This window comes from Chroicocephalus ridibundus, chromosome 2, assembly GCF_963924245.1.
Source record: "Chroicocephalus ridibundus chromosome 2, bChrRid1.1, whole genome shotgun sequence".
Classification (NCBI taxonomy): domain Eukaryota; kingdom Metazoa; phylum Chordata; class Aves; order Charadriiformes; family Laridae; genus Chroicocephalus; species Chroicocephalus ridibundus.
The window spans coordinates 145,945,277-145,959,291 of record NC_086285.1 but is presented as its reverse complement, the minus strand read 5'-3'; the positions used below and the strand labels follow the sequence as shown (position 1 = coordinate 145,959,291).

General features: G+C 39.1%; 1 protein-coding gene across 1 annotated transcript in view; it reads left to right on the top strand.

Annotated features, from left to right (window-relative positions):
* The window catches only part of RGS22 (regulator of G protein signaling 22), a 66,611-nt gene that overhangs the window by 12,661 nt on the left and 39,935 nt on the right, over positions 1 to 14,015 (top strand). Inside the window, exons 4-9 of the mRNA XM_063324039.1 lie at positions 2,784 to 3,005; positions 6,805 to 6,890; positions 8,696 to 8,858; positions 9,167 to 9,342; positions 12,897 to 13,160; positions 13,275 to 13,523. Coding sequence (XP_063180109.1) covers positions 2,784 to 3,005; positions 6,805 to 6,890; positions 8,696 to 8,858; positions 9,167 to 9,342; positions 12,897 to 13,160; positions 13,275 to 13,523 — 1,160 coding nt within the window. The remainder of the gene's footprint in view (positions 1 to 2,783; positions 3,006 to 6,804; positions 6,891 to 8,695; positions 8,859 to 9,166; positions 9,343 to 12,896; positions 13,161 to 13,274; positions 13,524 to 14,015) is intronic.

Below are 14,015 nucleotides of genomic sequence, written 5' to 3'. Positions count from 1 at the left end.
TGATTTCATAGTCTGTCTGGACAGCCTGTTCCAATACTAATCATCCCACAGTTACCTTTTTTCTTACATCCAGTTGAGACCTCTGTTGTTTCAGTGTATGACCATGGTCTCTTGTCCTCCCACTATGCACCTCTGTATGAAAAGCCTTGGTCTACCTTCTCAGTAACTTCCTTGTAAGTACTGTAAGACTGCTGCTAGGTCATACCACAGCTGTGTCTTCTTCAGGCTAAAGAAGCCCACTTCCCTCAGCCTCACAGGGCAAGTGCTCAGGCTCTGACCATCTGAGTGGTCTCCTGCTGGACTTACTCAAATATATGAACATATACTACGTACATGTACTGGGGACCCAAAAGCAGATGCAGTATTCCAGATGCAGTCTTACTAGTGTCAAGTAGAGGTGATCTGCTGGCTACTCTGTGACTGATACAAGAAGTATACATGCCTCTTAACGCGCCTAGGGATAGGTAACTATATCTTGGCCCAAAACACAAAATTTTGGACCAGAACCACCTTCTTCAGTCAAGTATATAGTGTATGAAGTCTTAATCTTCTTATCCCATCAGTGTATGTTCTTTTGCTCCATTAGTATATGTGTCTTACAAATGATTTGTAGTCAGACACACAAAATAGCAATACACTTTACATTTTAAAAATTGTCACCAGCATCTGTTTCACTACATTACAGTTGCCGTATGTTTTCTATTCAGTTAATTAGACTGAGTATTGAAAAACCTAGATCTAGAGTAAGTTACAAAGGACTAAGTAAAAGTAGATGTGTGATAAACTAATGTTGTCTTTGCTTGGTTTTCAAGCTGAACAACATGGAACTAAAATAATCTGGTCATGTCTAGTTACGTAGCCCTATATTATTTGAATTTTTTTGTTCTTTTTCTGCAAGCAAGAGCATTTAAAATCTTGAGAGACTTAAACACCTTGTTCCTTAGTGTATTTTCTTCTGTTTCCTTTTTAAAAACATGAAAAAATAAATAAGGCAGAATACATTTGGAGATTATTAAGGTTGCACAATTAGTCACTTAAAAGCTGGTAGCAGCCCAAATTAGGTTTGAAAGTAAATGAAATGTACACACAGAGAATTGGGATGGGGTCTAAATGAAGTATAGAGAAATCTACTTACTACACATAAAAGCCTCTTTAAAATGCTGTTGAGTACATCTGGAGAAAAAGCACTAAAACCTGCAGAGTACCCCGGAGAAAATTAATGCCAAAAGAGGCACAAGGTGTCAGAGAACAAAAACCAAACCATGATTTTCAAATAAAGTTAGGTAACTAAAGAGACTAATGCAATTCAATGCATGGCTCTGAGCAGTGACAGTCTAATGTCATAGGCAGTAACTGTACACTTAAAGCTCTCATATGCTATGTGCTTTGCCAGGCTGAGCCTCCACAGTGAGACATTATAGGATAAGTAGGGAATGTTGTAACCACATGTTGCAGCCACATGGTTCAATCCTGGGCATTGCTCTACAAGTCATTGATAACAAGGGGGCTTCAAATAGAAGCAACAAAATAGTTGACACTGACATGGTTACTTTGGACTTATACAGATGTGAAGAAGAATAAAATTGGTCTGTAATATATTTCTATATTATACATAGCATATATTCAGCATATGTAGTATGTATATGAGTTATGCCTATGCATGTATATATGTGATATATGAAAATGTTCAAGGAAATGAAAAATACAGTGCTCGAAAAAATAAAATAATCTTATTAAGTGCAGGGGAATGACAACTGTACAAACACCAGGTGGGATCCTGCCTGGAATGAAGCCAAAAAGAATTCTGGCACTGGGTCTGGATATGGCCAGGATTTTCTTCAGTTCTTAAATACAACATGCCACCTTGTCCTCCAGCTCAGTGCGGAGATGCTTATATGCACTGGTTGTATATAATCTCATAATCATAACTGTCTTGGGTATCCCCCATTACTTCTGTAAAATCCATCCATACTTTTCCTCTTCATCTCAAGTAAGAGAACTTGAAAGATAGTCTTTTAGAAGAAAAGCCAGGGAAATACCTAATACCAGAGCTCAAAAGATGAAAGATGTCTCTGTTTTAATGTGTACACACGCAGTGGGTATTTTGGAGTTGACAGAAGTTACAATTACATAGCTGGAGATGAAGTTTGGTCTACCTCATGTATTATAAAATATCTCACCAAACTAGTGATGTACAATAAAACTTACTACAGAACCACAGGTTTTGGTAGGTGTTTGACTTACAAGTAACAATATGGTGAAAAGCCTTTCCTATATATGGAAATCTTCACATTCACCCTCCTCAAATGCATCTCACATTTAACAGGCCTGCTTCATTGCTAATTTTTTCAAGCCTTGATTTTTTTGTGGTAATGAATGGGAGAGTAACACTGGAGATCTGATCCTATAGGTAAGTAGCCTCCTGCAGAACAGATTTTAAAGTCACTGCGAATTATATATTCTAGACATCTGTGTACTGGATCTATTATTTAGATGTGAAAAAGGTCTGTGATCTAGAATGAGTTAAATTCTTGAAAATTAAGCATAGCTGAGGCAAAAAGTAGGAATGCTTTGGAAAGCTGTACAGTGAGAGACTAAAGAAAAAGAATGCAGAAAAAATTACTATTCCAGGCCCTAAAGACAAACTACAACAGGCAAGAGAAAGAAGCCTCAAAATACCAGCTTGCATTCTGTAGGATGCTTCTATACTATAAAAAGTAACTTTCTTAAATGAAGGAGGTCCCTTAGTACAATGTTATAAACTTTCCAAACTTCTTTTGCAGACTTTTGCCCAGCCAATTAAGTTTAACTCTGACTTTGGGGTTTTTGAAGTAGTTAATGATGCCCCACAATGCCTGGAAAGCCAGCCGAAAAAAATTCTACATGATCAGAAACCTCCAAACCCCATTTATGATGTTCTAAGGAAAGCAAAGAATGATGGGCAGCTCTCCAAAGTGCACAGCGATTCTCCAGCTTTCAATATTGATCCAAATTACAACACTATGGTAAGCATCTTATAGCCCTTGAGTTTATATTTAGATCTCACTGTAGAGATACTGGCAGTAGTTATTGTTGTGTTTGGCTTGGTAGCTTGGGAAAAATGTTAATTTATGTTAGGAAAACATAATGATGGGCCAAATTATGCCCTGCAATGCACATGTGTCAACCAGACAAGTGAAGGGAATTACACTTATACATCCTGTAGCACAAAATTTTGAAGATTTCGTAGAGCAGGATTCAGTTGTGTGGTCTGAATACTTTTTAATATTAAAAGAAAAAATATTATGACAACAGTTACTTTACTAGTGATCCCTGGAATGTGCAAATTGACTGAAACTAATGCATCTCAGTCTTTCCTTACTAATTAATTTCTTTGTGTGGCTATGAGCTCATCTGTGGTCTGGCAACACATAAGTCTTCCATTAATTCCCAAAGGATTTACATGGTTAGCATCAACTGAAATGGCCAGAGAAAATAATCTTTGGCCACAAAAAAGCTAAATTAGTGGAAATATAGGTTGGATTTTAGAAAAAGATTCCTGTTTCAGACTTGCTCAGACACTATCCATTTTGGTATTCTTACCTGGTTACTTTCAGCAATTTCTTCAGCACCAAATTAAGTAGGTTAACGTTGGGAATTGATGCACCATATATACCTGAGGGACTACAAGACAGCATAATCAGTTGTGGGAGTTTACCTTTAAACAATAGCTCTGGAGGAGAAAAAAAATTTCCCTGGGATACTTGGTGTATTCCTTTCTTGCTTACTTTGCATTGGTGTGACTGATGTGACTTTAGTGCATTTCATTCAAGGCCAGCCTAAGGTCTTGCTACATTTTTAGAGGCGGCTGCTCTAAATTATGTCATAGCTGGAAATGTGAGAGAAAAGCAGGGAGTTATGACAGACTGCTGCTTTACCCACTATTACCTTAATGATTTTCAGAAAAGAAAACAGTTTTGAGAGGGGTCAAAAGGCAATGCTGTTTAACAAAATGATAGTAATGTGAGATTGCAATTACTTGCACCTAAACTGGACAAATGCTAAAATACGACAAGGCTCACAGATATCCCTACCATGTTAAATGATCATTTTCACAAATACTTTGCTTGAGAGCACAAAAGCAGAAGAGCTATTATTGATATCTTATTTGCTCTCAGGATTCAACTGAGGAAACGTTATGTGCTCGTGCAAGTGTGGGTAACGCTCTCTGGGATAACCTCACATCATTGCAACTCTGGATGGCCTTTCTTGACAAACTCAAAGCCATTTCACTATTACTGACATCTCTCATGTGGTTTGGAGCAACAGGGGTCCTGTATTATTTAAGAATGCATTTCTTTCTCTGGGCCATTTTCCATAGATGGGAAGCATTATGGCTTTTTGAGGAGCAGTATGCCTCAATATATTTTCTTCTCCTTTTGGGGGAAAAGGGTCATATTTCTTCTTATTTTTGACTCCTCCTTTACTGGACAGGTAACCTAGTTCAGCTTGGCATCTCAAGGCTGAGCTGAAACAAAATGGCTTACAAACCATCATGCCAAAAAGTTGTTGCTGCAACTACACAAGATGAAAGAAGTCAGCTTCGTCCATGGTACTACACTACGACTGAGCCAGAAGAAGTCACCCCAGGCCAACTCCATCAAGTAGTTCAGTTAAAATCAAATAGGATTTGATCTTTCAGGCATTGGGTGATGCAGCCTCCTTTGCTTTGACTGCTTTCTTCACACTGACTGGAGAGACTGACCATTGTTTGAATGTTACATTGCTACAAAAAGTCACCTTGAGTGGCCATCGTTGGCACATTGGTAATGAAAATGAGCTACGATTGGAGAATCCTAGTAGGCCTTTCAGACTACAGCCTGAATTTAAAGACATCCTGCCTAAGAAATACACCCAGTGGTATTTTTCTCAGTGTTTTACTTCCCTCTCAAACTGTCAGAAATTTACAGATAAGCAAAAGTTATCAGTACGTGTGCATGCACACTTGCAAATTATTGATATGGAGGTAAGTATCTTCTTATCAGTAGTCAAAATCAACTTGGCGTAAAATATGTTAAGAAAAATACCTGTGGAGTTGGGTAGAACTGATCACAACTATGGAAAGAAACTGGCTGGCATCCCACATACCTTACTTCAGAGAAACCCCAGTTCAGCAAAGCACTTAAGTATGTGTTTAACTTTAATCAAGGGAAGTTAAACACATGCTTAAACTTAAACACGTGCTAAAAGCTTTACTGGATTGGGTCCCAGCAAGGCCTAAGGCTGACTGGGTAAGGAAGATAACCAACGTAACAAACCCCATCAGATTAAATGTAGCATCTTTCTCTGGGGAAGGGGAAAGAGTAGAGTTTCTTTCCTTCTGATAGTATACATAATTTTGTGTACCAGCCATGTACAGACATGAACATGTTATGAATTACTCAGATAAAAAACTGGGCTGTGAGTCAGTAAATACATAAATATTAAATGCCAAAATAAAGAGACAATCTTCTGTACTCCAAAAAAGCTTGTCGGTTACCAAAAGGAGGCATACACTGTGTGGTTGGGAGTAATTAGTCTCCATCTCCACAAATTACATTGTATGAGCCACTGCCAACATAAGCTTTCCATATTTTGAAATATTTTCTTCGCCCTAAATGAAACCACCCACTTTCTAAGTAATTCAGATTTTTTTTAATCCCCTACAGATATATATGTGGCAGAAATAACCCTTGTCCCTAATGGAATATTAGCTCATGGAAAGAAAATTTGAAATGTAATCTACGTGAACCTATTATTTGATATAGCAAGTAGCATCTATCCTTGCCCAAACTTCACCTGTTTTATGGACAAGGGGAGTTCCCACATTCTTCCAGATCATCAGCATCACAGTCACTAAAAGGAAAAATGCACCTCAGATAAACAAAACAGGTCATCTCCTAAAACTGGAAAAAGTACACTCTTAAAAAAAAAAAGGTTAAAAAGTGTGCTGTGTGTAATTTCTAAGGGAAACAGCTATAGATTACTGTGGCCAGTAGGCCGAAGGCTTGCTCTCTGTGTAAGACCCCAGGCATAGTTTTTTTGGTTAGCTGGCTCTGTGTAGCTTGCTGCTCAACACCTCCCTTTAACCCCCAAGCCACTTATTGGAGTCACCTTCCTTTCTGCTTTGATGAGACACCGAGACTTAGACTGCCTGAGCAGAAAACTGTTATGGGCCACATTCATAACACACTTAGGTTTCCACTATAAAAGTTACTGTGTGCAATGCAGTTATGCAATGCTCCAACATAAAAGCAGGAAAGATGATAACTGATTGGCTTTTTATTTGTTTGATTTTTTTTTTTTTAATATCTACAGCTCTCCCATTCTGGGAGTACAATTTAAATTAGGAGTTCCTTATTCCTCAAATTCTTGAGGAAAAATGAAATAGTGGTTATTTGTAAAATGTGATAAAGTCAGAAAAATTAGCAGTTTCCTATTGCAGAAAAATTATGAGCATCTAATTTGCATTTGGAATTAAACTGTAAAAGCATGATTCATACACACATTATTTCTGAAGAAAAGCCACACATGTTTTGTTAAAAAAGTTGTGTTCTTATAGGTGAAATCAGATTTAGACCTTAGTAGCTGTTTATATGAAAGTAAATTAACACAATTGTCCTATCACAATTAAGGTTAAACTGAATACCAAGGTTGATATGAATTGTATATTTGTCTTCCTGAGACAATGTTTTTGTAGAAGACGAATGGAGAGAATCAGTTACATGGCAAACAAAATGAGAAAGTCAAGAATACTGCAAGTCTTTGGCATTTCTTTTTTAACAGTGTCTTGATCGAGAACAAGCAATTGAGTGGATTAAGAAAGAACGACTCCCAGCATTTCTACAAAGTGACTGTTACTTTGAATACAGGTATTGCAATCTTATATGATGTCTCTTGGTTTTAAATTTGTCCATCGTTATCTTCTGTTTAATTCATCTTAACAGTACCCTTAATATGTTTTCTCCCACCTCTAGTCCCGTTTGTTTAATTTTAGCATTTTAGTGAGCTGGATAAAGTAAAATCAGTGGCTTCTTTCACTCATCATTCTGTAGTTTTCCTTGACCATGAATTACAGACTATATTATACCATTACAAAGAGAGTAAGAGTGGGATTTATTGATTTCTGAATCTCTGTTCCACAGAGATATCATGGGAGCAATGCATTTCCCTCTAATCAATATGGAGGCCATATAAATGGAAGATATGAGCCCATGAAATCTATTTGGAAAAAACAGCCAGTCCCTTTTATTTCAATTATTAATTTTGTGCCTTTGGGTCTACTGTCAGACTTCCTTTTGCAAGGTTCTCTATGGGATGCCGTGGCATAGTTGGATGATTTACTGTTATACACTTGCTATATTTTTCCAGATGTCCTTTCAGCAAACGTTCAGGAGGTTTAGTGTGCTTTTTGGAAAGATCTTCCTCTACATCCCTTAAGGTTGTGTCTAGATGCTGATAATTGTAGTGTGTTTTAGGGGTCCTAAAAGGAGAGCCAGCCTGGCATTAGGGTTCACAAAACTCATGTTTGTTGATTGTAATGACAGACTAGTTACTGGGGTATAGACTTCTATATGAAAATTTTCAAAATATTTTTAACTTTCAATATCCTGAAGACTGCACTTAAATTCAAGGGGAAAACTGTGCAAAGAATAAGTAAACCATGAAAGACTGCTCCATTTTACCTGTAGTAGCATCCTGCTTTACAGGTATCTGGGCCTTGTGAAACACTAAAAATTTGATCTTCTGCTATAGCAAAGTATTTCCTTGATCAAGCAGAGTTACCTAAGAGAATTACATAAACCTAACCATAAGCATGTGCCTAATTTCCACTGATATCAATATTTTAAGTTGCTTTCCTGAATCAGGATCAAGAAAAGCTGAGATGCTAGAAGAGAAACTGGTGTTTAAAGACGAAGATACCCCAACATTAGAATGAAATCCTATTTGCCTTCAAATAGCAGGGCCAAACAAAATTGGGCATTCAGCTCATGGACATAGGCTCAGACATAGGCTGCTTCTTCCCTTCAGATGCACCTTGATTGGTTTTGTACTCCTTTCTAACTGTCCCAGTTCTTGAGCTCAGAGCATCCTTGTTATCATCATGTGGTTCTAAGATTGCTTGTCTTGAACATCACAAGGTTCACACAAGCACAAGGTAGCACTGGAGTGCTGTTCAGTACTATGAAGTCCTCATACAGCAGCCAGGTGAACATGGTAGTGCCAGCTGCCTTGTTATCAGCTGAAAGTTCAATTAGTATGATCACTGCTGTGGCATTGCTCATGGAAGATTGCTTGTATCAGGACCAGGAAATGTAATGTCTGGTAATGACCAAGGGCTTCTGCAATTTGGGAGAACATTTCCACTTTAGCAATCAAGGGATTCTTGGCAGGGCTTGAGACTCCATAGACACATGCAAGATCATCCTGACAGAAATCAATTTTACTGGTAAAGCTTGATAAAGCAAAGCAGGCCACCAACTGTAAAGCTGGTGGACTGTGAAATGGCAGTACTGGCGTTTATATATGTGATATCAGGTGAGGGGTAAAATAATCAAACGGATCATGAAGTTCCTTGTAGCAATTTATTTTTAGAGTTTATTCTAAGGAAAAAACAACTGTTTCTCTGACCAAAAGCTAAAATCAACTATTTTCCTGTCTCAACATTTAATTTCAGGCTAGCTAAATTGATATCACAGGTAGAATGGAGCAAGACTGGCATTAATTTCATTATAGATAGTGACTATTATCCCTGGATAAAGAGACACACAAATTCTCCCTCTCCTGAGGAGGATGACACTTCGTTGACTATGAAGAAATTCTACATATCACTTGGCCAGGTAAAATAAACATGTTTAGTGGGTGTAACATCAAGCTAGATTGAATGCATTGGGTTAAATTATTGCAACTGAGGTCACAACCTAACTGGACAGCTGATTCTCTGAATATCCCTTCTTTTCAAAGCTCTTTGTACTATAGAAGAAGGTTGATGGGTTCTAATACAGCTTAAACAGAACTGGGGACTATCATTATAGAAATCTATACAAATGGAGTGCACAAAATGACTACAGACAGTAAGCCCTCTGCTCTCAGAAACACTGCAATAAATAGAGAAATTTGAATTATTCTATGACATCTCTTTTCCTAGGCCACGGTTTCTCAGACAAAGGATTGGTTTACATTAGCAAAACAAAGTGAATCCATGAAAACTACAGATTCATTTATGCATCCTGTAGCTTCTAGTCAAATTCAAGATATTCAGTGTTTACCTGAGCAGCATGAAAGAGACGATTCATTAAGCGAAAAAGATAGCCTTCTGGGTAAGTAGCAGGTGCTCAGCCATAGTGTTTATAACATAAGTCTGACTAGGTGGAAAGAAAAGGTATTTCAAGGAATTTCTGCTAACTTATTCTCATGGTATCTTAGGCTTCAGATGGGGGTTTGTTCCTTTCCATATCCACAACTTTAAATTAAAATTTGTGCTAGTAGACAAGTAACTTTGTAATAATAGAAGTCTCTTTTCTTACATATTTCTGTCTCATAGATGTCTGTAAGTTTCAGCTAAGGGGCTTTTTTTTTCATTCGATATGTTTTGAAAGACTTTCTTGTCTGGATTCTTTGGGTATTTGATAATGTATGATTTGTGTTGCAGCCATCTTCTTAGGGTATTTATGTTAGGTACTTAAGTGCCTTTTGGCTGCCAATTTTTAGGAATCTTATAGAATGTAATCATTTGTGACACTCCTATCTGTCAAATTTAACTGAAACTCTTCAGCAGGTTTCAAAGGTATTGGGAGAGAACATACAGGTGCACATATGGACATACCTGATCGAATAGCCTTGCTTCTGCTGTGTAGGCAGTAGCAAGATGAACAGAGAAGTCTCAGCTTATATGTTAAGGGGTTCTCTCGCTCTTATTCTCAGAGGAAAAAGCAGCCATTCCGCTTTGATACTTGTAGTGCTGGGACCTCGGGGTCCAATGGCTGAATGGAAAATTGGAAGACACGGTAACTGCAGAAGTGTGTGGTCTTCCCCAAACCACAGAATCACAGAATTGTAGTGTTGGAAGGGTCCTCTGGAGATCATCTAGTCCAACCTCCCTGCCAGAGTAGGGTCACCTAGAGCAGGTGGCACAGGAACGTGTCCAGGTGGGTTTCGAATGTCTCCAGAGTTGGAGACTCCACCACCTCTCTGGGCAGCCTGTTCCAGGGCTCTGCCACCCTCAAAGTAAAGAAGTTCCTCCTCATGTTTAGGTGGAACTTCCTATGCTCAGGTTTGTGCCCATTACCTCTTGTCCTGTCCCCGGACACCACTGAAAAGAGCCTGGCCCCATCCTCCTGACACCCACCCTTTAAGCATTTATAAGTGTTGATAAGGTCCCCCCTCAGCCGTCTTTTTTTCCAGACTGAAGAGACCCAAATCCCTCAGTCTTTCTTCATAAGAGAGGGGTTCCAGTCCCCTAATCATCTTGGTAGCCCTTTGCTGTACCCTCTCCAGCAGTTCCCTGTCCCTCTTGAACCGGGGAGCCCAGAACTGGACACAGTACTCCAGGTGCGGCCTCACCAAGGCAGAGCAGAGGGGGAGGATGACCTCCCTCGACCTGCTGGCCACACTCTTCTTGATGCACCCCAGGATGCCATTGGCCTTCTTGGCCACAAGGGCACATTGCTGGCTCATGGTCATCCCGTTGCCCACCAGGACTCCCAGGTCTCTTTCCACAGAGCTGCTCTCCAGCAGGTCAGCCCCCAACCTGTACTGGTACATGGGGTTATTCCTCCCCAGGGGCAGCACCCTACACTTGCCCTTGTTGAATTTCATAAGATTCCTCTCTGCCCAACTCTCCAGCCTGTCCAGGTCTCTCTGTAACCCATGAGGACCACCTCATGAAATCCATTGCTGATTCATTGATTATTAATGAAGTTATTCAAGTTGCACTTGTTTGCAACTCATTAATTTTTGCAGTGCTTTGAGCAGATAGGTCACAAGTGCACCATTTTTGCAGAGCATCATAACTTACCATCGCTCTGTATTGCAGTGGGCTGGGCATAGGCCTATGGAAAGCCTCTCTGTCTCTCCCTTTGCTGCGGTTGTCCTGCAGTCAACAGGATTTTGCCTCATTGAATATTTTACATCTTCTCTTGAAAACTTTATTTTATAACATAGATCTTCATTTTACAGTGCTCATTACTCTTCTTTATGGTTATTTCATGGGAAATACAACATTCTTTTGTTCAGAAAATGTTTTTAGGCACAGTATTCACCTGGTGTAGGTGTCAGACACTGGAAGCAATAAAGGGCATCAGCTAAGTTTCTCAGAGCTAGCCTGCAATTAGAAAGAGTTCAATAGCTGAAGGTATTTCCTTGGACAATCCAGTTTGAATTCCTTGCTCACCACTTCAGTTGGATCAGGGTTGTCAGTTATTGTCTTGAGCAAAACCCTGAGCCACTTGGCTTTTGATTACTCAAGAGCTGTGTATCTCTCTCTCTAATTCCTGCAGGTCCTCTGAAACCATTCTTCATGTTTCAATTTCACAGAACAGTGTTGAGAAGCTATAATTTTTGTCAAGTGAAAACATTTGAAATAGTTTAGAAATAAGAAAAGATATTTTAAATCACATGATGTTTTTATTAATGTCAACTTATTGTGCCATATGTGCTTCCACAAGAAAGTATGTAAGTGCAGAGCAGGGAATCTCTATGCCACATTCTTAATCCAAGTGTCTGTCTGTGACAGTGGCCAGCACTGGTTAGATGTGACTTATTTTCAGAGGAAGATGGAAGGAATGTCTAACTGCCATTGCCATTTATTGACTAGGCCACCATAGAGGGTTGCACCAGAGGTTATCATGTTACACACCTGATAACATTATAAAGGCGAATTTAGTGGATCTGAGAGATTTAGCCCTTTTCTATTACAGCCTGATGTAGTGCACGTGCTCAGAGTTTGTAGCAGCCTCCTCAGTGACAATGTTTTGCCTTAGCGATACAATAGAGTATGGAAGCCTACATCTTAGCTTTAGGGAAATACTGAAGATTCAGTTTATTCTATCACTTAAACACTGGGTTGATATGAAGATATTCTAGAGCCACAACTGAATTATGACTTTGTTTATTCTTACTTTCACTTAGATTCTGCTGCTGTTCACTACAGAATATCTGTAGTTATTCTGCTCAGTTTTACAAGACTGACTTGTTAGTTATGAAAATCTCTAAATGGAAAGGAGCCATTTCTGGGTGGCAGACTGGACTGCAGGATTGTTAAATGTTTCCAGAGTCTTTGACATAATCATTTGTTTTGTCATTCTTCTATGTATGTCAAGATTTTACTCAACTGACAGAGGCCTGTTTGATGTTTTAGTCTTTTGCAATAATCAACATAAGCAGACAAAGAATTATCACTTACTAGCTTGCCTGAACAAAAACCAATGCTGCTACATACTGTGACTTTGATCAAATGATGACCAAATGCTCAGGAAGAAACCAGGCCTTGCAGCACAACAAGGTGGTTCAACAAGTGCTGAGGAGCTGGGATACTCAGCTGAGTAAACAAGGCAACTGATTCCAGAGAGGGCTGTTCCTGAACTCTGCTGGTCTGCTGGAATTCCACAGACAATGAGTTTCTGTGTCATGGGGCTGAGTTTCTAGCCAGATAGCAACAGCAGAACCATCTCTGCTATTCCCTGCTCTCCAGCGTGACACGGTCTGATAGTTCTGCAGCAGCACAATATAAATATGTTGCATTTTTAAACTTGCAAATGTTGATATGCAAGAGAACAGTCCTAAATCAAAAGGGTGTTCAAAGATATTTTCTTATTTAATGCAGAATCACGATCTCTGTCTAAGGAATACCACCAACAGACTTTCCTTTCCCCTCCAAGGACAGCGTCAGAAAAAAATGACATTATTAGGGAGACATCCAGAGAGGCTGAGAAGGGTTCTTCTGTGGCCACTGCTGAACCTCCTTCCCACACTCAGTTAAGAGTTTATCTAGGCCTGAAATGGGACAGTGCAGCACAAGAAGAAAACGGCCAGGAAAGTGCAACTTTTCAGACAGCGCAAGAATTCATACCAGCTTATACTCAATTTGTAATGAAGGAATCCATTTCAGAACTGACCCACCAGCCAGCTGCTGACCTTGAGAGTGATGTGGATTTCCACAAACAACCTGAAGTGTTTATACATGATTTAGCAGATAATGAATTTGCTCATGGTACTGCAGAGTCATTTGTTTCCCAAAGTTCTTCTCCATTTATTGTTTTGGACGCCAAGGGAGATATAAGAGAACAAGATACTGAAGAAGTAAGCTTGAGATCAAGTTCTGAAAGTGATGGGGCAGACAGTAGGACTGCCTGGTGTATTAGTCACAGGACTTACGACACTGGCAACAGACATGAGTTTGAAAGATTCAAGAAGTTCATTAAAGGAACACCTGGGGAGAGGTACTGGTGGCTCTGGATGGATATTGAAAGACTAAAGGTTCTTAAGGACTCTACGAGGCAGCAAAGGTACTTCCCATTATTTAACAGTTATTCCCATCATTTTAATACTTGTAACCCAGCTAGATCAATGCAGGTTTTGAGATTTCAGAATAAATTGTAGTGTTTGATTAGAACAGACACAATTAAAGTAATCATGAGTGTTCTGACAAGGTAAGTCAGGAATGGCTCTGCTGAAGCTGATAATACTCTTTTCACAGAGTCATGTTTGCAAAGCTTACATGAAATCAGAGTCACCTTAATATTAATGCTTTGTTAGAATGAGAGTTGGAAAACAGATGGCAACAGAAATTAGAAAAAAGAATAAAAGAACTTAAATTCACAAGTAGGGCATTCAGTATAACAAACTGCTTTAGTGTAAGGCTCTGCTGGATTCAGGTTGTCTATTCTAGGGCACTGTATATTTTATCTGATACACAACCTGGCTCTAATTCGCAGAAAAATTGTTTTGGCTTCTGTCACTTGCAATTGAAAACATGTTGCATGACAGCAGTTTAACCA